Raw genomic sequence first — 26915 nt, 5'->3', positions numbered from 1 at the left:
GCACTAAATAAATATAAGGAATTAGTACTGTTATGTTTATGATATTGCCTCAGAATGCATGGTAACAAATTCTAAGCTCAAAAAAAAAATTCCCTTTATCTATGTAAAAATCACAGGATTGTGTAGACTTTTAGAAATAAAATTTTCTCACAGGAGTGGTAATCACCTACTTTTTCAGTTGTTTAGCTACATAATCTAGCCTGCTGTAGAAACTGCAAAAATGTAACAATGGAAGTATCAAGCTATAACAATTTCTTGAGATGCCATATTAAATATGAATACATTCTAAATGCTTTTTGTCATTTCATTAGATGAAGAATCTATTGTAAGAAGCAAGAGGTTTATTTGTAATGGAGTATTGTTTTTTTAAAAATATAGCACTGTCTTCTCAGGCTAAATAAGCAATTTATACAAATGACAAATGTCTTTATTTTGCTTGAGAAACGAGGACATCTGAACATCAGTCATTTACAAACCTGTATGTAAATAACTTCAAATGCAAGACCTATATAAATAATCTAATCAATATGCTAAGGGCAGTGCCGTTCACCTCTCCTGTAATTCGGTCACCCTCTCCTAGGATCACCTACTGGAATTCATTTGGCACTACTGCACATCAGCAATATTACATTTTCCTCCCTTAATCTTTCAGCACACCTAATCTTTCTGGATGTCAAGCCACACATCCTTACATGCATACTCATATTTCACAGAGATTTCTATACCTCATATTTCATGGAGATTTCTAGATCTTTTAGCTTTTAATTTTCTACAAATACGTTTTTCTTGCTATTTAAGGCTTTGTTTTAGGACAAATGAAGAATCAGCTAGTTCCCCTACTTACACCATTGTCACTTCTCCCTAATACACTTTGAACAGCTGACTGTGCTTATTTTGTACCAGAGCATAAAACTACCCACTTGGCTGGTGGTTTGAAATCTGCTTATTCTCTCAGATCTGCTATCTTGGATCTCAGATGATTCCAGGATTCTAAGTGAGAAACTAAAAAAGAATTCTATCTGCTAAAATATGGATTAAGGTTTCTTCAGCTTATTTAAGGTTTAAGCTGTTTATTTAGTACCAGGTGTTTTTTATAGTGACATAGCATAGAGCAGGAAAAAAAACAAGTCAAATCCCTTTCCTCATGGAGCTTACCTTCTAGCATAGACTAGACAGACAATGAACCAAATAAATAAGAAATTATGTAGCAAATAGGCTACATGTTAGAAGGTAACACATGTTGTTGACAAAAATAAAGTGGGCAGGGAGTAAAGACTATCAGTGGTAGGGTATGTTTCATGTTTAAATATGATGATCAGAGAAGTTTCATTGAGAAGGTGACAACTGAATGAAGATTTTATATAACAAATCTAGTGATGTAGATATCTGGAGGAGATTGTTTCAGACAAAGAGAACAGTAAGTGCAAAGACCCTGAGGTGGAAATAAGACTAGGAACAGCAAGGCGGCCTTTGTGGCTGCAGGGAAGGGAGACGGGAGAGGAGTGACAGGAGAGGAGCAACAGGACATGAATGGGAAAGGCGGAGGAGGTGTGTGTTAATCTGATAAAATAGAATAAGACTGTGGCTTTTACTGTAGACAAATGGCAAGTAAATTAGATGGATTTTTTTAGAGGAGAAAGATAAACTCGTGTACTTTAGTTACCATCTGAATCAGAATCCAAACATAATTGTTTAACGTGTTCCCTGAGATATAGCTAATTGTACATTCACCACTTAGGACCCTAATTCTCATCCAATCTTATTTATTCTAATCATCCAATCTTACTTGTTGTAATTTGGTCATGTATGTATTTTTCTTTAAAGTGTTTATTTGGATCCGGTGATACGAGAACCGAGAATCATGACAGGACATTGTAAGATGAAGAAAAAAAGTAAATTGATAAAAACAAAAATACAAAATTTTATTTCTAAGTAGTAAAATAACAAACTAATCCCATAAAAAGGATACTTGTTTTCACAATTATTATACATCAGTGATTTAAAAATTTTAGTGAATGTACTAAGTCAAGAAAATAATATCATCAGTATAAGGAATGGTGAGAAATTGACTCAGGTATGTTGTATTAATAAAATAATGTGCATTTATGATATCCAAAACTTCTGGAGAAAACTACAAATATTGAATAAGAATTTTGAATTCTACAAACATCAAGCAGATTTTCTAATTATGAACAAATAAAGATTAAAAAATATACTAACAAAATTATAAAATATTTATAAAGCAATCTGTCTTTATGGCAGAATAAAAATTTGAAACACATTCTCTTTTTTTATTAGAATATTTAATATCATTAAAATTTTAGCTCTTCAAAAATTAATATTTAAGCCTTAATCTTATAATTAAAAAAATGTTTAACATTATTAAAGACCAACAAATATTTAAGAGAAAAATAAAATTAATATATGAAAAAAATAATTAGGGTGGCATAACTTACAAGTATTAACTATAATACTAAAATAATGCTGAAATTGTTACCACATAGATTTTAACATAAACAATTCTAGTTGGATTAAATGAATAAAAGCATAAAATAAGAAAACAAACCTTTGCTGGTTTACAGAGTATTGTTCTGGATCATAAAAGGGAATGCAGAAGGCATAACATACTTTATAAAAATGTATTTGATTATGTAGGCAAAAAGTGGCGAATTTAGCATAATCAGAATCCATGAACAAAAGTGTACATTGAGGGCAAATCTGTGTATCATTAATCATAAAGGTAAAGAGAAATGTGAGGAAGAGACTGTCTGTATTCACACTGGTAACCTAAGGAGAAAGTAAGAAGAGAATGGAGGAAGGGAGAAGAGAAGGAAGATAAAAGGAAAAACAAAACAAATAACAACAGCAACAACAACAACAAAAACCCCACAGAAAGCAAAAGAGACAATGGAAAGAAAAATACAAAACAAATAATGGAAAAATTAAAAAAAATATGTCCTAGCATAATGTCTACTTATGTTAATGCTATATGTTAAAAAGAATGAATGGACACATTGGAAAGCATCAAAGAGGAAAAGGCAAATGAAAACAAAGATTTGATTTGGGGATTGAATTTTGGAAAATACTCTTCTGGCATTCCCTTACAGCAATATGGTATATGTAAAAATATATTTTTTAAAAAAGTAAGAGACACAGGCTTCAAAATGGCTGACTGGAGGCATCTGGTACTTGCCTCCTCCATAAAACAAAAATACAACTAAAAAAATCTCCAAACAAATGGATAATCATAGTTTGAATTTATTGCCTTAGAAAGAATGCTGAAATTCAAAAGAGAGGTAACAGAAAACACCTAAGGCAAGAAAGGAGAAGGAAGTGAGGCATCATTCTCTGCCAGGAGCCTGGAGAGGCTTCCCAGTGTCAAGAAGGAGTGAGTGACCCCTAATGGTCCACACCACGTATTCCTGCAATCCTTGCCAGAGCCATTCTATCCACACTGGATGTGAGACTAACATAGAGAGCTACCTGGAGACAGCTCTGACATCATGGCCCCAGAAAGGGAGGTCACACTGTGTATTGGTCTGTTTTCATGCTGCTGATAAAGACATAGCCAAGACTGGGCAATTTACAAAAGGAAGAGGTTTAATTGGATTTTATAGTTCCACGTGGCTGGGGAGACCTCACAGTCGTGATGGTAGGAAAGAAAAAGCAAGACACATCTTACATTGATGGCAGCAAGCAAAGAGAGAGCTTGTGCAGGAAAATCTACCATTATAACAGCCATCAGATATCATGAGACTACTATCAAGAGAACAGCACAGCAAAGACCTGCCCCCATTGATTCAATTACCTCCCACAACAAGTGGGAATTCAAGATGAGATTTGGGTGGGGACACAGCCAACCCATATCACACTGGATCCACACACACCTCAAGCCCTAAAAAGCTACAGTGAGACACCATTTTGAGAGCCCAGTCATTGCCAGTCTGTATCCTGCATCTCCTTATTCCTAGAGTAAAACTGATATCCCCTGCCCACAGATGGACACTGCTGTCAGATGCTGTGGCAAGTGCCAAAGTAAAAGCCATTGGCAGCAACCCTACTGCCACAAGTAGCAGGGCAGCCATCACGCATTTGCAAGTGCCATGCAAATAAGGCTATTCCACTCATAGCTGCCACTTGGGGCTAAAGCTTGAGCTCCCTGCCTCCTGCCTATGGCTTCTGTCACTGAAAGCAACTCCACCGTTCCCAGAAACAGAACCACAGTGCAGCCACTGCCTCTCTAACCAAGCATTCTGTCAGGATTCTAGGCATCACTCAGCCCCTGCCTACCAAAGCCAGTATCAGCATGCACCTCTGTGGGGCCTGAGGATAGTCACACCCCATTCAAGTATCCCTCCTTCAGTGCCTGAGCAAGCCCTTGGCATTTGGGGATTTGGGGATTGCCCTGCCCCATCCACCACGTTTCATGGTACTGAGAATGAGTCCACCCAAATTGCCACTACCTCCATAGCTGGCATGTATTCATACATACCACCTGCAGGCTAGAGATAGCAGCCACTGACAACACCAGCTTGGACTGCTTGGGAGCCAGAGGATTGTTCTGCCACTGCTACTTCCATTATCCACATGACATCCACTGCTCAGGCACCTGAGGACCTACCCACCCGCCCAACCCACAGCTCCCACTACTGGCACCTCAGCAAGCTGCTTGAAGGCTGAAGAATCAGCTAGCCTGGGCCTGTTAACATTGGTGCCAGTTAATGCTGTGCTTGGTAAGGCCCGGGCACATTTAGCCTGCCATTGCCACCACTGGGGACTGAGGACTTTCTTAGCTGATGTTCCTATCTCCAGCGAAACATCACCACACCCTTCACTACCACTTGTATCCTAAGCCACTAAGGAAATCACGGACAATATTGACACTGCCTGCACCCAAATAAATCATACTACACTACTGCACACACTCAGAGCCAAAGTGCCCTACCCAATCAATACCACAGATACTAAATAGACGACATGATTTTAAGTATCTAGAAGAATTTGAAGACTATACCAAAAACCTCATAGACCTGATAAATTCAGTAAAGCTTCAGGATACAAAATTAAAATTAAAATATTAGTAGCATTTTTATATACCAATAATGAATTGGCTGAGAAGAAAATGAAGAAGGCAATTTCAATTACAAGGGCTACAAAAAATAAAATATCTAGAAATATATTTAGCCAAGGAAGTGAAAGACCTTTACAAAGAAAACTACAATATTCTTATGAAAGAAATTTAAGAGAACTTAATTGAATATGAAGACATCCCATACTCATAGATTGAAAGAATTAACATTGTTAAGATGACAATACTACTCCAAGCAATCTACAGATGTCATGTAATTCCTGTAAAAATACCAATAATGTTATTCACAGTAAAAGAAAAAAAAGTCTTAAAATTTGTATGGAATCAAAAACCAAAGCAATCCTAAGTAATAACAAGAAAGCTGGAGACATCACACTACCTGATTTTAAAATATATTATAAGAATATCGTGACCAAAACAATATGGCATGATACATAAAACAGTGCATAGACCAACAGAATAGCATAGAGAATGCAGAAATAAATCCATGTGTTTTATAGCTAAATATTTTTGGGAAAGGTTCCAAGAATATACACTGAAGAAAGAACATCCTTTTCAATAAATAGTGCTAGGAATACTAGATATCCCTATGCAGAAGAAAGAAAGAGAATCCCTATTTCTCAAAATATATAAAAATCATCTTAAAATGGATTAAATACTCAGAATAAGACCCCAAACTGTAAAAATACTAAAAGAAAACATAGGGGAAACACTTAAGAACATTGGTCTCCTCAAAGATTTTATGGCTAAGACCTTTAAAGCACAGGCAACAAAAAACAAAAATAAACAAATGGGACTGTTTTAAACGAAAAACCTTCTGCACAGTAAAGAAAACAATCAACAGGGTGAAGAGACATACTGTTGAATGGAAGAAAATATTTGCACAATGTTTAATCTGACAAGAGAGTAGTATCCGGTATATACAAGCAACTCAAACAACAGCTTAAAAAGAACTAACACCCCCCCCAAAAGAAACAAATAACTGCATGAAAAAGTGAGCAAAGAAAATAGTCATTTCTCAAAGACCTATAAATGGCAGACAGTTACATGAAGGGATGTTCTACATCAGTAAGCACCAGAAAAATGTAAGTCCAAACCACAAGAGGTATCATCATCCCAGTTAGAATGGCCATTGTTAAAAAGACAAAAAATGACAGATGCAAGCCAGAATGCAAAGAAAATGGAACTCTTATGCAATGTTGGTAAAAATGTAAATTCATATAGACACTATGAAAAATAGTATAAAGTTTTCTCAAAAAAGAAAAAAATAAAACTATCAAATGATCCAGCAATTCCAATACTAGGTATGTATCTAAAGAAAAGAAAATCAGTAGATCAAAGAGATATCTGTGCCTCCATGTTTACTATAGCATTGTTCACAAAAGCAAGATATGAAATAAATCTAAGTATCATCAATGAATTAATTGATAAAAAATGTGGTATATATAAACAGAATGAAATACTATTTGGGCATAACAAAGAATAAAATTATTTCATTTGTAGCAAGATGGATGAAACTGGAGTTCATTATGTTAAATAAGCCAAGCACAGAAAAACAAATATCACATGTTCCCACTCACATATGTGGGATCAAAAAAAAAAAAAAAAAAAGTGGATTGCATGGAAGTAGATACCAGAGGCTGAGAAGCGTGTGTATATGGGTAGGGCATACATAAGAAAGGTTGGCTAACAGGTGCAAACATACAATTAGATAGAAGAAAAAAATTATAATGTTTGATAGCAAAGTAGACTATCATTAACAAAAATATATGATTTGTTCTAAAATAGTGGTAAGAGAGAGCTTGAAATGTTCCCAACACATAGAAATGGTAAGTACTTGAGGTGATGGATACTATAAATGCCCTAACCCTAAAATGAACATTACACATTCTATGCCTGTAAATAAAATCATGAGTACCCCATAAATATGTACAAATATGTATCCATGACAAAAACAATTTAAAAAATCACTTTTTGTGCAAAAAAAAATTGTCAAAAAAATTTTTTTTTTTTGAGACGGAGTTTCGCTCTTGTTACCCAGGCTGGAGTACAATGGCGCGATCTCGGCTCACCACAACCTCCGCCTCCTGGGTTCAGGCAATTCTCCTGCCTCAGCCTCCTGAGTGGCTAGGATTACAGGCACGCGCCATCATGCCCAGCTAATTTTTTGTATTTTTAGTAGAGACGGGGTTTCACCATGTTGACCAGGATGGTCTCGATCTCTTGACCTCGTGATCCACCCGCCTCAGTCTCCCAAAGTGCTGGGATTACAGGCTTGAGCCACCGCGCTCAAATTTTTAAAAGTAAAATTAAGTAAGAAAACAGATTTTGGCTTGTACAAAAATATAAATGGAAAGAGTCTCTAAATCATCTTGAATAATAAAGACTTGTATTAATAAGCTATTAAAAGACAATAAAGCTTTAAAGTATTCTGAACTAATGACTGACGATATCTAACCAACATTCACTTTATTAGTTGGCAAGTCTAATAATATGAAGTCAGAGTACTGAAGAAACTAAATCTATTTTCCTTCCCTTTGTAAGGAAATAAAACCTATGAAGGTTTCCTTTTAAGCAGCATAGACATGTATCCAAGTTTGTAACTGGTCTTCCTTGTCTCACCTCTTTATAATAATTTCACTTTTCCTATTGCAAATGATCGATTAGTTATATACATGTTTCAGCCTCTTAGAAAGTGCTCATTTCTTCAGATGTGTTTTGCCGAGGCCAGAAGATCACCATTCTGTAAGAAATGCTATGAAATGCACCTGTCATAAACTCATGGGAAGAGTGTCCTAGACAGTCACTTCTGCTCTTCACCAAGAGACTTGTAGCTGGCTTCCTTGCAGAGAAACATGCATTTAGTCTGCTTTTTCTTTTGTAGGAAAAGAAAAAGGGTTTTGCTTTTTCTTTTAAGGTTTGAGAATTCTCCCTTTTACTTAGGCTGACTGTAGTTAAGAGAATCCTTTTTCTGCCTCTATCTAACTACCAATTTTGTTTTTTCCTCTGCAGTTTCAGCCATTCTAAAACATCTATAGAATGTTAGCTATGAAAGGTCTGAAGATTAATAAACTATTACCCATACTTTCAAGAAGCTTATATTCTAGTGTAAGAGGAAAAAGAAGAAAACAAAATTAATGAAAAGTCACAGGAATTTTTTAAGAGGTCTATGAAAGTCCTACTGGAGTTGAGGATGTCTTCCAAACTGCTGGGAAATGTCTTATATGATAAACCTGAGAATATAGGTAAAAGACAGGGAAGTAATTCCAGAGGGAAAACAGTGTAGGTTACACTGTAAGCTCGATATGATCAGGGAGTTATCAGCATTTTGAGATAGAATAAGTGAAGATATAGCAGTGGGAAGCTGCAGAAGTGTTATCAGTTCTGATACTGGGCTGGTATGCATCGGCACGGATTAACCTATTGGCTATGATTTGCATCTGTTTTGATTGGATCTGCATCTTACTAGTTAAATCTTTTAAATCTCACCTCTGAGCATAATGGGAAGTGACTGGCAGACTTTAGGCCATGTAGCGCGTGCCAAATTCTGGAGTTGAATATGATGGCAAAGGGGAGTCAACTAAGATCATTATGCAGAAGGATGACACAATTGAATTTGTCTTTTAGAAAAAACAACTCTGAGCAAAGTGGGGACAATGGGACGAAGGGAAAAGAAAAGAAGCATTTTTAATCCATGTCATTGATACAATTTAGCAAATGAGAGGTATAAAAATAACTATTAAAAACATTAATGTCTATGCCCAAAGAGTACATTTCTTATTAAACTTAGCACATTCTTTTATTTTAGATAAAATTAAATCACTCAGGATTGAATAAGGAGGTAGTTCAAAGGCAGTGCCTGCTGCAATTGCTTTGAACGTTTTGTTCCAGGATGCTGAAGTCAAAAAAGCTCTTTTGTTCTGGGTCTTCTCTCCACTGAGGATCATGGCATTCAAGCCTGTACGCTCAACTCCAACCAACACTCCTAAGTCTCTCTGCTATCATAACCCATCAGAAGCCCTTATACCTCAAGAAGAATTGAAAAAAGTGAATAGGTGCAACCCATGACTACTTTTGAATAATATTGAAAGTTTAAAAGTTTAAGGCATATTTACCTTCACAGATTAAAACAACTCTGGATCAGGTAACAGACTTCTCCTGTAAAGTGTCATATAATAAATATTTAAGCTTTTATGGGACATACAATTTCTATTATAACTGCTCAGTTCTGCCATTATAGCCCCAAAGCAGCCATAGACATTATGTTAATGACTGTGACTGTGTTCCAATGAAACTATCTTATAAAAGTAGAATTCAGCTGATGAACCTCAGTTTATCAGTCACTGATGTAGTATGATTTATCACAATGCCCTCCAACTAAGAGAAATATACATACATATATATGTGTGTGTATAAATGTGTGGGTGTGTGTTTGTGTATGAGAGTTCACATCTTATGTTAATTCCACCAAATCATATTTGTCTTCTAGAAAACAGGCCGGGTGCAGTGGCTCACACCTGTAATCCCAACACCTTGGGAGGCTGAAGTGGGTGGATCACTTAAAGTCAGGAGTTCGAGACCAGCCTGGCAAACATGACAAAACCCCATCTCTACACACACACACACACACACACACACACACACACACACACACACAAAACAGCTGAGCATGGTGGTGCATGCCTGTAATCCTGGCTACTTGGGAAGCTGAGGTGGAAGATTCCCTTGAACCTAGGAGACAGAGGCTGCAGTGACTCGTTATTGCACCACTGCACTCCAGCTTACGTGATCAAGTTAGATTCCATTTCAAAAAATAAAAATCTAGAGGACAATAAAGAGCAAATGTCTTTCACCTAAATTCAACACAGAATAGTATTCAGTTTGCCTTTGTTTCTCCACAGATGTTTACACACACTTATAAAAAAACTTCAAAATTTCTGTTTAGTAAAAAAAATAAAGTTTCATCAAAAAATTTAGTTGCTTGGGAAAACAGTAGTGCAGTTTGAGCAGTCCATCTAATTATTGAATTTTCCTGTTTACAGAAAGTATAATTGCTCCTGGTTTTATTAATCTTATCTTTTTTAAGAAAGAAAACTTTTCAGAATCATCTTTAATTCTATATTTTCCTTTGGTTGAATTATCTATCTTGATAATAGAGAAAAATATATGATCTTATGCTGTAAGGATTAAACGTGTTACTGAAATTGAGGACTATCAAAGATCCAGAGATGGCTTTCCAGAATGGTTTAGGATACAGGTTACCTTCTAATACCCTCATTGTTATTTACTGCCTCTGGGATCTTGAGCAAATCATTTGTCTCTGTGTGTCTCAGTTTCTTCAGCTATAAAATGAAGTTAATAATAATAGCTTACAAATAGAACTGTCATAAAAAGTCAATAAATTAATACATGAATATCAATCACTTAGAACAATGTTTGCTAAATAAATATCACTCTATAAAATGCTATTATTATCATCAAAAAAATTTAAATACGTATCTAAAAAATGTTAGCAATTAATATCAAAGCTATCAAGATACTTTGAGATGAAGATTACTTTAAAGCACAAGCTAGTATTAAAAGAGGGCTTCAAGGTCCTAGGTTGGTTTCATACTGCACACAGGAATACTTCTCCATCCAATTACATGAAAGGCCCCTGTTCTTTTCAGCTGTCAGACCTATAGCACCTCCCAAGGCAACTGCTGTTACTTAAATTTCAGCAGTATGTTTAGTAAGCCAAGTTGCCTTTAGAAAGATAAGTAATGTCTCCAAGTTTCAAATTCTTCATCTATAAAGTTAATATTATTTACTTCAGAAGGGACTTGTGAAAAATAAAAGAAATATCTCATTCTTTATACTTTAATAGGGGCATTTGGGAGGGATTTTTATGCTCCAAGAGGGAGAAGCATGGAAGGAAAACATATGGCTTAATTCCACCATCTCCCTACTGTCTCTTCTGGGGATAGTGACTTACCTGTCTGGTGAAACTGGAGAAGGGGTTGAGTGTGTATGACTCTATCTCTTCTTTTTATGGAGCAGTCTGTTCTCTGAACCTAAGAGTTTTTCTGTTGTCCTTCTGAAAGACATCTATTAAAGCAGGAAAATCCTGTGATTGTCCAGCCCTGCCTGTGACTCTGGGGTTAGGGAAGAATATGTGGTCACCGAACAAAGACTTGATTTTAATTTCACTAATATATACTAACTCCATGACTTCTTGCTGGTATTTAATTTGAGAAGAGGGCTATTGTTTAACGAATCTTTAAATCCCTAACAGCAAGAATTTATTACAATACTTTATGTGACACTACAGTTACAAATGCTAAATTTGCTGTTATTTTAAGAATATCTTGTATTGGCCGGGTGTAACGTCTCACGTCTGTAATCCCAGCACTTTGGGAGGCCGAGGCAGGTGGATCAGGAGGTCACGAGATTGAGACCATCCTGGCCAACATGGTGAAATCCCGTTTCTACTAATATACAAAAAATTAGCCGGGCATGATGGTGTGCGCCTGTAGTCCCAGCTTCTTGCGAGGCTGAGGCAGGGGAATCTTGAACCCGGAATGCAGAGATTGCAGTGAGCCAAAATGGCACTACTGCACTCCAGCCTGGCAACAGCACGAGACTCCGGAAAAAAAAAAGAATATCTTGCATTATAGTTACACCAAATCTTTATCTCCTCTCCTCATTGTTAATAACAGAAGGAATAACATCTTTAAAACATAATGAATGAAATCACTTATTAGCAGTAGAGTTTTCCTGATTTTTCAATCTCTACTGACTGTTTCTCAACCTACTGTCACACCCCTTACACTACACACATACACACACACACATACTCACACACACACACACACACACATCCTTCTCCACTTGCCTCCAAATTTAGGAAGAAAGGCCATCAGGTGATTTTTTTTTTTAAATTTCTAAACCTTTAAGCTATATCTGCCCCAACGTATTTTTAAATTTTTATTCTAGTTCTGTAGTACATCTTCTCAGCTGGTTTCCTCCACCTGGGCTTAAAATGCCACTCATTCCCACATTTTTATGGATTTTGTACTATTCAATACCTACTTTTCATTAATTGTATTATCTATCCTACCTGGATCCCCAAATTAACCAATTAAACAAATAATCTTTCCATGGAATATACAAATACTATAAATCATAAAATTAAAAAAATCTAAAAATTATGATTGGTATTGTCTGAATTTCATAAAGTCCAAATTAAATGACAAGAGTAAAAATATTTTTAACATATGCCAATGAGCTACCTTCCTTAGTTTATGTAGTTTTTAGAAATTAATAAGCAGAAATAAATAGAAAATAATGGTTTCAGTACAGGACAGGTAGCTTTAAGGAAGTAGAGAGATATGTCACTTATAGACATATGAAAATATTTACTATTTTATAATTTAAAAAGTACAAATTAAAACATTATGATGCTGTTTTTATTCATAATATTATCAAATAGCAAATGATTTAAGAATACCATGAGTCTATATAGAAATACAAGTACTTTTCAGTATATATTCTGTTCACCATTTTAATTATTAATCATGATCATAAATTGCATTTTAAAAAATAAAAACATTAATGTTAAAAAAATCTCTCTTGATCTAATTTTCCCTCAAAATATACAGTTGACCCTTGAACAGTGCAGGAGTTAAAGGCAACATCACGTTATTAGCCAAATATCTATATATAACTTTTGAATCCCCCAAATCTTAACTACTAATGACCTACCATTGACCCAAATCCTTACAAACATAAACAGTTGATTAACACGTTTTGTATGCTGTGTGTCAAGAGGAAGAAATGTTATCAAGAAAATCATAGGGAAAAAATATATTTACTAATCATTAAGTAGATGTGGGTCACCATAAAGGTTTTCATCCTAATTGTCTTCACGCTGTAGGCTGATGGGGAAGAGGAGGAGAAGGGGTTCTGGTCCTCCTGTCTCAAGGGTGGCAGGGGCAGAAGAGGTGGATGAGGTGGAAGAGGAGGCAGGAGAGATGGGCACACTTAGTTTAACTTTAAGAAAATACATTGTAACTTCTGTCTGAATTTTTTGCTTTTCCATTTCTCTAAAAATGTTTCTATACAGTACCAACCCTTCTTCCACTGTTGGCTTTAATTTCAGTGCCTGTATCATAGAAAGGACCATGTCATAAAAGAAGTCAGAAGCCATCTTGAATAACGGAAATGCTTCTGCCAGATTATCTAATGTCAATTTGCTTTCTGACAGTATTTCTTCAACATCACCTTCCTCCTCATCTAGCACTGGTCCAAAAGCACTCATTTCCATCAAAGTCATCTTCCACTAATCCTTGTAGTGTGATGTCTGTTAGCTCTTGAATTTCTTCAAGATCCATATTCGAAAACCCTTCGCCCCACCTTTTTTTTTTTCCATACCCATGATGTCATGATTTCCTTCACTGGCTCTACCATAAATATTGTGATCTCACACACAACATCTGGACACACTTTTCTTCAGCAGGAATGTATTGTATGGCTTGATGGCTTTCAGGGCTTTTCCCATAATTATGTCTTCAATTGTATAATTTTTCTAGACTTTCATGATGCTCTCTGTATTCAGACACTCTTCAAAGTGTTGACAATCTCTTCCATAGAGTACTGTGTGTAATGAGCCTTTAGGGTCCTTATGACCCCAATCTAAAGGCTGAATTAGCGACTTTGTGTCTGAGGGAAAGCAGATACCTTTCATGTTGAACTCATGGGGTTCTGGGGGGTAAGAGGTATTGCTCAATATCAAAGGAACTTTGTAAGGCAGTCCTTACTAGCCAGGTACTTCATGACTTCAGGGACAAAGTACAGATACAACCAATAAAGGAAAAGAGTTCTCATTGTCCAGGTTTTCTTCTTGTACAACGAAAAGACTGGTAGCTGGTGTTTTATCTTTTCCCTTCAATGCTAGGAGATTAGCAACTTTGTAGATAAGAGAAGTCATGATCAGAATAAACCTGACCATACTATGACAAAACAGGAAGGTTAGCTTATTCCTTCCTGCCTTAAATCCTAGTGTTCACTTCTCTTCTTTACTAATAAATGTTCTTTGTAGTATTTTTCTGTACAGAATAGAGCACTTTGACCCACATTAAAAACCTGTTCAGGCAAATATCCCTTCTTCTTGGTGGTTTTCTTAATGGTGTCTTGGAACTTGTCTGCTTCTTCTTGAGCAACAGAAGTTGTTTTTCTCATTACCTCGACAATTGTTAAGCCAAATATCTTTCTAAAATTATTCAACCATCCTTTGCCAGCATTAAATTCTCTAGCTTTAGATCCTTCATCTGCCTTTTGATTAAGTTGTCCTTCAATGACTTTGCTTTTTCTTGAATCATGTTGAACTCCATATGTATGTCTTTCTTACACCCAATCCTGAACCTACATAAAATCTGCATTTTCAAAATGTCATAAAAAGGTATTTCTCTAAAACAGCAAGGTTTTCACATCTGCTGGTATAGCTGCAGGGATGGCTTCACACATTTCCTTTTCTTTCATTACATTGGTGTTTCCTTATGCTGTATTCTTGAAATGAAGGGCATCTGCAACTACAGACCTTAATATACAGTACATATTAAGCAACTCAACTTTTTCTTGTGATGTCACGACTTTTCTCTTCTTCTTGGGAGCACTTCCATCATCACTGCTGACACTCTGGATCCCATGGTGTTATTTAAGGTTCACAGTATTGCCCCAGACACAATGAAAAATATGCAATAACCAGGAGCAATCACTTTTTACTGTGATGTGTGATTTACTGATGAAATGAATCATTTCTCACAGAGAGATGATTAGCCTCAAACTGTGTTTTAAGCAAAACTCACAATACTTCAGATCACTGCAATATCAATAGGAGGTGGATTTGAAATTATTACAGTAGTACAACATGTACTACAGTTAATTTTATGTACATATGATTTAATAGTACATCTTTACTTTGTTTACATTTCTCTTAATCAGGAATGTCACATAAGTGTACACATAAGTTTTGATTAACTTTTTATAAGAGACTGGTGTAGACTTTATGGTAGTAAATGATAAAATTGTATCTGTAAATATTATATTCATTTATGACATGTTTTCTTTTTAAAAAATATTCCTAGGCAAAATGGTTTATCTGTGAGTTTGTCCAAATTATTGTGAATCTCAAAAATAAGTTGATTGATTGAAAACATTCTGTGTATATGGGGACCTGCACTGTTCAAAGCCATGTTGTTCAAAGGTGAACTGTAGTTTTCATTCTTTATCCCTTGTTAGTTTAACTTCCCAGAATACAGGCTTATATGTCATGCATTCTTTTTTTCACCTTCTACTCACTTCTTAGCCACTTAATTGTTATTCTACTTTTATTACTCCATTCAGCCATGTCCTGTTAAATTGCCAATTCTCTTCACCTCTATAAATCCAAAAGGCCATTTCAGTATTATTCTCACTTGATCTCCTAAATTCAGTTGACACTTACGGTCTTGTCTTTAAATAATCTCTTCCACTGGCATGGATGACACAATACTCTTAGTTTCCTGTCTGTGTCTCTGGATTTGCCTGTTCCTGTCTCCATTTTACAGTTCATTGTTTTTTCAACCTAACTGTTGAGGTCCCCCAAAGATAATTTCTTAGAATTCCTCTCTTAATTTTAAAAAACACGTCCTTGATTTGATATTATTCTGATGAATGTCTCATTTCTGTTTACAGTGTATATATCTCTTCTGAGCTCCCAATTTACATATTCTCCTATCTAGTAGACTACTTTTATCTTTGAAATGTACCTGAACTCCACTTATCCAAAACTGAACTCATGTCTACACTCTACTTCATATCTAACATTTCCCAGTGACCTCAGCAAAGGTATTATCATTCCTAATGTTAGCTTTTATCCCATACTACAAATTAGTGACACTGAATGGTCCAGTAGAAGACAATTGTGAACATGCTTTTTTTATTGAACTTTATTTTATTGTACTCCTCAGATATTGCATTTTCTACAAATTGAGGGTTTGTGGCAACTCTGTGTCCTACATATCTGTTGGCACTATTTTTCCAATAGGATGGTCTCATTTTGTGTAATTTTGGTAATTCTCACAATATTTCAAACTTTTTAATTATTATTATATCTATCATGGTGGTCTGTTATCAATGATCTTTTTTTCCTTGCATTATTATTTCAACTTACATGATAATTGTACACATTTATGCCATACATTGTGATGTTTCCATAAATGTATATAATGTATAAGGATCAAATCAGGGTAGTAAACATATCTGACACTTCAGACACTTATTATTTCTTTGTGTTAGAAACATGCTACTATTGCAACTGGTTTGGGGCATCACAAACTGTGCCCATGTAAGACAGTAATGAGGATGGTATGTTCTGACTGTCCCACCCACTGGCTGTACTCCTGTCTCTCTCCCTCTACTCAGGCCTCCCTGTCCCTAGAGACACAACAATATTGAAATTAAGCTAATTAATAGCCCTACAATGACCAAATGCTCAAGTGAAAGAAAGAACTATTAAGTCTTTCACATTAAATCAAAAGCTAGAAATGATTATGCTTTGTAGGGAAAGTATAGTATAAGAAGATATTGGCCAAAAATTAGGCCTGTTGCAAAAAACAGCCAAGTTGTGAATATACAGAAGTGATAATAAAGAGAAACAGCCTTATTGCTGATATGAAAAAAGTTTTCATTGTCTTAACAGAAGATCGTCTTAGGGTGGAAGATCAAGTCAGCCACAACATTCTTGTAAACCAAAATCTAGTCAACAGCAAGACCTTAACTCTGTTTTCCATGAATGCTGAGACAAGGGAGGAAGCTGCAGAAGATGTGTAAAGCTACCAGAGGTTATTTCATGAGGTTGAAGGTAGGAAACAGTCTCTATAACATAAAAGAGCTGGGTGAAGCAGCAAGTACAGACTGATAGAGAAGCTGCAACAACATATTTTCAATGTAAACAAAACAGTCTTTTTTGGGAAGAAGATGTCATCTAACACTTTCTTAGCTATAAAGGAAAAGTTAAGGCCTTGCTTCACATCGTCAAAGGACAGGCTAACCCTTCTATGAGAAGATAACAAAACTGGTGACTTGAAGCAGAAGCCAATAATGGTTTACCATTCTGAAAAGGCTTGGAATCTTATGAATTATGCTAAATGTATGACTGTGTTCTAAAAATGAAAAAAGAAAACCTGGGTATTGACAACATTCAGCATGGTTTACTGAATATTTTGTCTACTATTGAGAATTACTACTCACACATATATAAACAACAAAAATCCTTTCAAAATAGTACTGATAATATGTCCAGCCAGCCACGAAGTCTGATGGAGACATACATGGAATTTAATGTTGTTTGCACACCTGCTAGCACAATATCCATTCTGCAGCCTATCAATCAGCAAGTAATTTTGACTTTCATGTCTTATTATTTCTAAAATACATTTAGTAAGACCATAACTGCCAGAGATGGCAATCCCATAGACGGATATGGGCAAAGTAAGTTGGAGACTTTGTGGAAAGGGTTCGCTAGTCTAGGTATCATTAAGAGCATTCATGATTCACAGGAGAAGGTCAAAATATCAACAACAGAAGTTTGGAAGAAGTGATCCCAACCCTCATGGTTGACTTGGAGGGGTTCCAGTACTTCCAGTCATGGAAGTAACTGAATATAGGGTGGAAAGAGCAGGAGAACTAGAATTAGAAGGTGAGTCTGAAGTTGTGACTGAACTCCTACAATCTCATGATAAATCTTGAATTGATGAACAGTTGCTTCTTATAGATCAGCAAAGAAAGTGGTTTCCTGAAGTGGAATATACTCTGGTGAAGGGGCTATCAGCATTGTTTAAATGACAACAAAGAATTTAGAATATCATCTAAACTTAGTAGATAAAGCAGTGACAGAATATGAAAGGACTGACTCCAACTTGGAGAGCAGTTCTAATGCGAGTAAAATGCCATCAAACAACATTTTACACCACAGAGAAATACCACTTCCTTTTGTGAAAGGAATACTCATTTGACGTGGCAAACTTCATTGTTGTCTTATTTTAAGAAATTGCCTGCTGGACATGGTGGCTCACACCTGTAATCCCAGCACTTTGGGAGGCTGAGGCAGGCAGATCACAAGGTCAAGAAATCGAGACCATCCTGGCCAACATGGTGAAACTATGTCTCTAATGAAAACACAAAAATTAGCTGGGCATGATGGCAGGTGCCTGTAATCCCAGCTGCTTAGAAGGCTGAGACAGGAGAATTGCTTGAACCCAGGAGGCAGGGGTTGCAGTGAGCTGAGATCGCACCACTGCACTATAGCCTGGTGACAGAGCAAGACTCCATCTCAAAAAATAAAAAAAATCGGGTGGATCACGAGGTCGAGAGATTGAGACCATCCTGGTCAACATGGTGAAACCCCGTCTCTACTAAAAAAAATATACAAAAAATTAGCTGGGCACGGTGGCACATGCCTGTAATCCCAGCTACTCAGGAGGCTGAGGCAGGAGAATTGCCTGAACCCAGGAGGCGGAGGTTGCGGTGAGCCGAGATCGCGCCATTGCACTCCAGCCTGGGTAACAAGCGCGAAACTCCATCTCAAAAAAATAAATAAATAAATAAATAAATAAATAAATAAAATGTATATATTTACCTCTGGGGAGGCCACTATCATAGTTTTACCAGAAAAACTGTAATTTCATTGGCAAAGATATTTATTACAGTAAGGTCTGATCATTTCCATTTTGAAAAAAATATTGATATAGGTTGACCTCTCACTAAGAAATGCTACTTATAATTCCCAAGTACTTTTGAAACTTAAGTACATTTCCTTTCTGTGGCCCTGTAATCATCATGTCAAAGAACAGAGATTCTCAAATTATTCAAATAATTATAGATTAAATAAAACTATATTTCAGTAGTTAATTTGCTAAAAACTAGTTCTTGTTTCCAAGTCTTATTTAAATTTCTAACTTTTAAATAATTTATTTCAAGTAATTCTTTTCCAGATTTAGAACTAAGACAGTGTATTCATTTTAGAAAAATAAGCCTCCTTAGAAATGCCATTACTGTTCAGATTATTGATCTCAACCTGCTCTCAGGGCCAAAGTGTTTAGCAAGACTATTTCAGGGACCTGAACAGGATATTTTTATTGACAGTGAGACAGCAGAGTACCCATAGATCAAATGGAAATACCTCGTGGCTAGGTCTATATCATTCTAACATTCTATTGAGTGCAGCACAGATGGTGAGATGTGTTGATGGATGAGGTTGTCTCAGCAGCAGAGTTGTCTTAGTCCTGTCAAGCACTTAAGTTGAATAACCTATTAAACATGGCTGACCTACGGCAGATGGAGATATTTATAAGTAACTATAGCTATTAAATGTGGATCCTCCAGTAGTCTCTAAATATAGTCTTTTTTTTTCTCATAGTTTTGAGTTCTAGTTCCTAAGGCCATTTATTCAAGTTTGCTTTGGGGTAGAGAAGGAACAAAAAGAGATTTGGAGAACATACGTAAACAAAGTAAGAGCAGGACAAAGTAAGGAATTATAGGGTGGCCTAAATAAAATTTTTTAGGAGGTAACATTGATATAAAATACTAATTAAAATTAAAATTTGAATTGTCTAGGATTTAAAAGAAATAAACCCAGTTTCTATGTAGAACTGAGGATTTGCTGTCAAATAATATATTTCCCTCTGTTTCTACTCTACAGAAGACAAGTTAGAAGAAACAGCACTGGTTTATAAGTTATGGTAGTTGGGTAATTGTGTGACCTTAAGCATGTCATGAAAATTTTGGAGGTATCGGTTTTCTCATTTGTAAAATTAGAGTTAGTAAATGTCGTAAACATTGTCCTACAACTATGAACTTTGGCTTTTTTGTTCCATTTCACATCAATAGTTATTGAGTCTTACTTAGAGCCCATGTGTATAAAATAGAATAGTACTCAATATTTAGGTTGTTCTTAGATGTGTTTTTTTTTTTTCATAACACTTACATGACCTTCTATCTAACTTATCTGTAAGTTTCATACAGGCAATAATTATTGTTCGTTTTGTTCACTGATTTATTTCAAGTACCTTAACACTGTAAACATTCAACGTTTGTCAAATGAATGACTAAATGAAAAAATACATGTAAAGAGTGCTTAGCATAGTAATTGGCACAAAGCTTTGATAAATTGTTCTATAAATGGTTATGATAAATGATTTTATTAATACCCACAGTGCCATCTCACTAAGATAGTTGGAAGAAATTGCGATATTTCAAAAAGAAGTTGGAGGGTACTGAGGACCACACTGTTGTTCTCAAATATTTGAAAGGGTATCACATGTTACTTTTAAAGAAAAGAATATGGGCCAAGAGGCAGAAACTACAGGGAGATAGTTTTAAAATTTGGAGTAAGGAAGAGGTTTCTAGCAAAATTGCTCAAAAATGAAATGAACTGGTGTTCAAGTAAATTTCAAATTATTATATAGCCAGTTAATGGGGGGATAAAAAAATCTAACTGAAGGCTATAAATTTAGTATTCCACGAACTAAACGATATGGAGAGAACAGTGTTTATTACATATAAAATGTTTTAAAATATACAAAATATAAAATTTTGTGGTGCTTCTGGAAATAAAATGAAAATCACAAATATCGTAATAACCAATCTATTTACTTTATGTAAATAAGATCAAAGAACATTTACTTTCTGGCAAATATGCCATATGACTGCAAATAAATGCTGCTGATTTGTCTTATTAATGCTAGCAAATGCAACAGATAGGAGTTACAGAATTCTTTATTCCCTATCAGAAAACAGAACTACTTAAAGCCAGATTTTTTTCTTTTATGTTCTTTTTTACCCCAGTTGTAACACTGCACTTCAGAATACAGTATAAGAATTATTGGCAGTTGGCATATTCGTGGGTTGTATAAAACTAACTGGTGCATCATTCCTGCCAACTAGGGATGATTTTGACAAAATGCATGGCATTGATAAAAAAGGATCTCACTCTATCATTTTTACTGAAGGATGTGTGGCCTCATACCAAAATAGCCCCATCAATCTATTGCCATCAGACTGGACAGAAAAGAATTGGGTACATAAAATGGCTGTCATAAAATGTATCCCAGCTGGAGCTAAGTCTGATCACAGAAAGTCAGTTAAGCATTTGGAAAATGAAGAAAGTATGTTTCCTTTAATGAGCCATCAAAAGTTAATAACAAGTGAGCTGGCTCTCTATTTAGGGTAGAAGCCCTGAGAAATATGTGGAAGTTTCTAAGGTTTTGCTGTTCTTTAAATTGAATACATGTTAATAAAAAGATATGTGATATATAATAATATTTTAAAGATATGGAATGAAGAAGCTGCTTTCCTACCACTGATAATTTCCAGTGTTACCATCTCAGAAGCGCATTTCATTCACACATTCAAATCTATGGTGCTGTCTTACTGGTTACAGTAGTTAATTTTATGTGTTTAGTGCCTGGACTACAGGTGCCCAGACATTTTACCAGACATTATTCTGCCTGTGTCTGTTAGAGTGTTTTGGATGAGATAAACATTTGAATCAGTAGACTGAGTAAAGCAGATTGCCCTCTCTAATATGGGTGGACGTCAAACAATTAACTGAAGATCTGAATAGAGTTAAAAGACTAAGAGGTAATTTTGTGCTGACTGCATGAAATGGGGCATCGGTCTTTCCTAGCCTTCAGACTTGGACTGAGACTTTGGCTCATCTTGAGTTGCAAGGTTACCAGCTTTCAGACTGGAACTTAATGTTATCATCTCTCATGGTTCTAAGACCTTTAGACTTGAATTGGAACTACACACATTGGTGCTTCTGGGTCTTTAGCTGGCCAACTGCAGCTTGTGACTTCTCAGCTTCTTTAATGACATGAACCGATTCCTTGTAGTAAATCATATATATCATATATATATGATATATATATACATATCATATATATATATTTACACACACACACAAATACATACACATATACATGTGTGTAGGACACACATATGTGCACATTTTGTATTATATATGTATATAGTTTTGGTTTTATTTTTCTGGAGAACATGACTAATACATTGATTCAGCAACAACAACAGGGAATGGCATGAGTTGTGTCAATCACATCAATTATTCAGATAATTAAAGTCAATCTCTGAAGAAGCTCATATTTTAGTACCTTGTCTAGAAACAATGTAGGTGATCAGGCAAGATAATGACACTATTGTGATATAGAATAGAAAGTCAAGTTTCTAATGCTTTAAAAATGAGCTCTGAAAGTAATTCCTCACTTCCAAACCCAAATTTCTATGATTCTACATTATAAACCAAACTCTTATAATCATTCTCAAAATCAGTTTTAAAAGCAACTATGAGTTTGGGACATGTTTACTTTCCAAGTAAATTACTCAAGCATATAAAATCCCTTTCATTTCCTTACAGTGACTTTTTTAGGACTTCAAGAGGCATCATCTTCATTTGTTGATTTCTGTTATTATTAATCAGCACATAGCAGTCTACTTATTTTCCATGATTCTCTCCAGGCACAGGTGCTTTATGAAATGTAAGCTTTATTTCCACTGCACAGATTAAGCTTTGAAAAAATTTTTTATTATATACTAAATGCTACCCTTCGTTGATGCCAAATTCTTGGTATTAACTCCATGTGAATTTTCTCATCATCGCTTACCTGCCCAGAAGCAGAAATTCTCCGGCTAGACCCAGGCGCCTCATGGCCATCAGGAGACCTCTCACTGTCATGCCTTCGCAGAAGCAGGCCACCACCCGGGCCTTGGGCAAGTGACTTGTGAGCTTCTTCAGCAGCTTATCAAAACTCTGCTCCCCTGCATTGCTGTAGATTTTGTAAGAATGGGCGATGCAAATCCCTTCCTTTGCTGACATATCTTTGAAGGCTTCCATCCCACTTTCTCCATAATTTCCTGTGTGAAAACATAGATGAGCAGAGGGATTATAAGATGACAGTGTTGCATTAATTGGGTATAATCAAAATAAAGGTGTTAGGAGCATGAAAGTCATTGGTATGTTACTTGGAACGCAAAGACCTGAAGTTCAGTTTTTGCTCTTTTGCTGAATTGCTTATTTTGTGTAAATTACAATTGAACTACATTATACATGTATTGATCTTTTATATTTTCACTTAGATGAGAGAGTAATACAAAAAAGTGTAAGGAATTCACATCCTTTTATGACTCAAAAAGAGATCCTAGTCTAATATGTGAGTTGATGGAAGATATTTATCTGCCATTTTTTATTTTGCATTCTATATCACTTTCCTTTGCTTCTCATTGATAATTTCATCCCACTGATTCAGATTTTTGTCTTTAAAGTTATAGTACATATGTGTAATACATGTAGTTTATAGAGTGTAGATATTGCCATATAAATATTTTATAGAGTATTATATATAATATTCAGTATATTAGATACTTACCATGAGAATTTATGGTTTCTTAATTAAAAAACTGAGATCCTTGATTAAGATTTAGTATACAACCATGGGTAAGTTATTGAGAAGGATGAAAAAATCCAAAGTCCTTTGCAAAATTTAGGGACTGAGGACTAATGGTAGTCTTTTAAAATTAATGAAAAGGGGATTAATATTGACAGCTATATGCCAGGACACCAGGACCTTTATATATGTGATCTACTTTAGCACTAATTATAAATTATTTATGTAGATATTATGAGCTCCATTCCATACAGTCATAAGAAGACAGATAAAGTAGTTAGGTCCACATTTGCCTGGAGTTACACTAGCAGTAAGTAGAGGGCTGGACTCCATTCACAGATCTAATAGCATAGGTTCTGCTGCCTCTCCTTCTCTAAGGCTGACTCTTAAGAATCTCATAATTCTAATTACATTTGCATTTCTCTTTCCCATTTCAAAGTGACAATTCTCCAATTTTAGATTTTCTTGGAACATTTTAAGGCTCTATATTTCATACAAGTCTCATATTCTGAATTTTCAAAATAGATAAATGACAGGGGTTCCTTTGAAGAATGCAAGAGGCTATTACAAGATAACCAAGCTGCAGAATATATAAGAATGGAACTGACATAAAAATCAACTAGACTTAGGAACTGGAATCTCATCAGGAGGATTAGATATCAAATTAATAAGGAGCACTGAACATTCAATTGCAGAGGGTTCACTATATGTCTATAACTGCAATAAAGATAAATCCATAACAATTTGATTTTGGGAAAGTCAGTTTATATATATCAGCTCACTGCTCCTTACATCAACTCTGTAATTAAAGGTTAACGTTATCTCCCCTTGGCTGATAAAACAAATATAGATGGTAGGTGTCAGGATCTTGGTTTGAACATATATCTTCTGATTCCTGCCCTGATGTGTGTGCTATCATACCACAGGTTCCTTGATGCAAACAAAATCCATAATCTTTGAGGGTAGATTTTGGTGAAGTTTATCTCAATAAACAAATTATAAAGTGCAAAGCAGAGCAGATCAGCTTGAGTCTCAGCCAAAAATATTGGTGGGCCAGCTGCATCTTTTCCCTCCTTCTCCAGAATTAAAAGCAACAAGAAGCCTCTGTCATGATGGCAGGTGGGCAATCTAGTTATTTTGCAATTAACAAAGTTTAAAGGGCACTTTCCGAAAAATGTGCCAGTGGGCCTAAATTACTACCAGTTTTACACTAATCTGAGAAATCTATTATTCTTTATTTTTAGCTAACTCTGTTTTTCAACAGACTGCCTTGCATTTCATGTTTGGATTTAATGCAGAGGCATTGGCATAAAAAATTTAAAATTAGGTATAGTGATTGTGACGTGAATGTATTGAGAATTTCCTATTCCTTATTTACTTTTATTCTCAATACATTCACTGTTAAACAAGAAAAGATACCTAACAAATTCAGATTCTTTAGCACTTTGTTCCTAACAGCTTTGTTTTAACACTGTTTTTGTTTATACACTATGTAATACAGAAGCAGCTTGAAATAGTGGAGAGAACTTTATTATTAGAGAAACCTGAGTTCAGTTTACATAGTCTTTTTGATTTCAGCTTTCTGAGTTAAAACTGCTTAACATTCAGATATTTTTTATATTCTATATAATGTATTTAAACTATCTGGTAGGTCACCTGAACCCAATTAATTGTACATACTGAAATTATAAAGAATACTCAACCCTATCAAAAAGTGGGCAAAGAATATGGGCAGACACTTCTCAAAAGAAGATATTTATATGGCCAAGAAACATATGAAAAAGAAGTTCATCATCACTGGTCATTAGAAAAATGCAAATCAAAACCACAACGAGATACCATCTCACACCATTTAGAATGGTGATCATTAAAAAGTTAGGAAACAACAGATGCTGGCAAGGCTGTGGAGAAATAGGAATGCTTTTACACTGCTGGTGGGAGTATAAATTAGTTCAACCATGTGGAAGACAGTGTGGCAATTCCTCAAGGATCTAGAACCAGAAGTACCATTTGACCCAGCAATCCCATTACTGGGTAACATATTCAAAGGATTATAAATTTTTCTCCTATAAAGACACATGCACACATATGTTTCTTGCAGCACTGTTCACAATAGCAAAGACTTGGAACCACCCAGAATGCCCATAAGTAACAGACTGGATAAAGAAAACGTAGCACATATACACCATGGAATACTATGCAGCCATAAAAAGGATGAATTCATGTTCTTTGCAGGGATATGTCTGTACCTGGAAACCATCATTCTCAGCAAACTAACACAGGAACAGAAAACCAAACACTGCATGTTTTCACTCATAAGTGGGAATCAAACAATGAGAACACATGGACACAGGGAGAGGAACATCACACATAGGGGTCTATTGGGGTTTGGGGTATTGGGGGAGGAATAGCATTAGGAGAAATATCTAAGGTAGATGATGAGTTGATGGGTGCAGCTAACCACCATGGCACGTGTATACCTATATGACAAACCTGCATGTTCTGCACATGTATCCCAGAACATAAATTATAATTTCAAAAAACTTAAGAATATTGTAGACAGTGTTTAGCTACTTTTTTCTAGAGCATCTAAAACAAATAGTGGAGCAAATGGCACTATTACTGAATACTAGACTAAAAAAATTAGTTTATACTAGCAGAAGAAAATATTATTTTCCAAGAGTAAATCCCAAACAGTACCTTTTAAAAATTAAAAAAGGCAGGGTTATATATGAAAAATTTCTATTCAATTCTGCAGTGAATCAAAAGCTTCTCTAAAAAAGAAACTCTATTTTAAACATTTAAATAAGAAACAGTTTTAATACATGTGTGACATAACAATTTTATGGAATATAATTTTGATTTAGAAAAAGTAATCCTTTGTAAGCTGGGAGACAAATGAGAATGTCTTCCAAGAAAATGGAAAAGACTGAAGTGTTGACACTTTCTGGTAGCTGAAAGACACACTACATTCTAGAATTACACATTTTAAAATAATGAAAAAAAGTGTAGCAAAAGAAATGTCTACAGGCATCTCAAAGAAGAAAGGAAGACATTTCAAGTGATATGTAGAATGAGGGAAAAGCTAAGGAAGCAACTATTTATTTTTCCAATAGAGGGAAACAAGTCACTTAGAAAGAAAGCTGTGGTATAAAGCATAAAACTAACACATGACTTTATTTTAAGCAATGAATAGAAGTAAGAAGGAATCTATAGAATGTTCATCATTAAGTAGCAGAGGGTTTATAACTTGGATTTATGTGGAGAAAACATAATCATAGCCCAATATCTTCACTTGTAGCTCACACTATTTACAGGCATAATGATGCAAATGTTAATCATTGATT

The 26915-nt window shown here is 35.3% G+C and overlaps 1 protein-coding gene across 6 annotated transcripts in view; it reads right to left on the bottom strand.

Annotated features, from left to right (window-relative positions):
- The window catches only part of GRM5 (glutamate metabotropic receptor 5), a 574635-nt gene that overhangs the window by 339363 nt on the left and 208357 nt on the right, over positions 1-26915 (bottom strand). For all 6 annotated transcript variants that reach the window (XM_017977702.4, XM_078339980.1, XM_035265279.2 and 3 more), the window contains exon 3: positions 22789-23038. In XM_017977702.4, coding sequence (XP_017833191.2) covers positions 22789-23038 — 250 coding nt within the window. The remainder of the gene's footprint in view (positions 1-22788; positions 23039-26915) is intronic.

The sequence above is a fragment of the Callithrix jacchus genome, chromosome 10, assembly GCF_049354715.1.
Source record: "Callithrix jacchus isolate 240 chromosome 10, calJac240_pri, whole genome shotgun sequence".
NCBI classification, from domain to species: Eukaryota; Metazoa; Chordata; class Mammalia; order Primates; family Cebidae; genus Callithrix; species Callithrix jacchus.
This window is presented reverse-complemented; position numbering and strand designations above follow the sequence as displayed.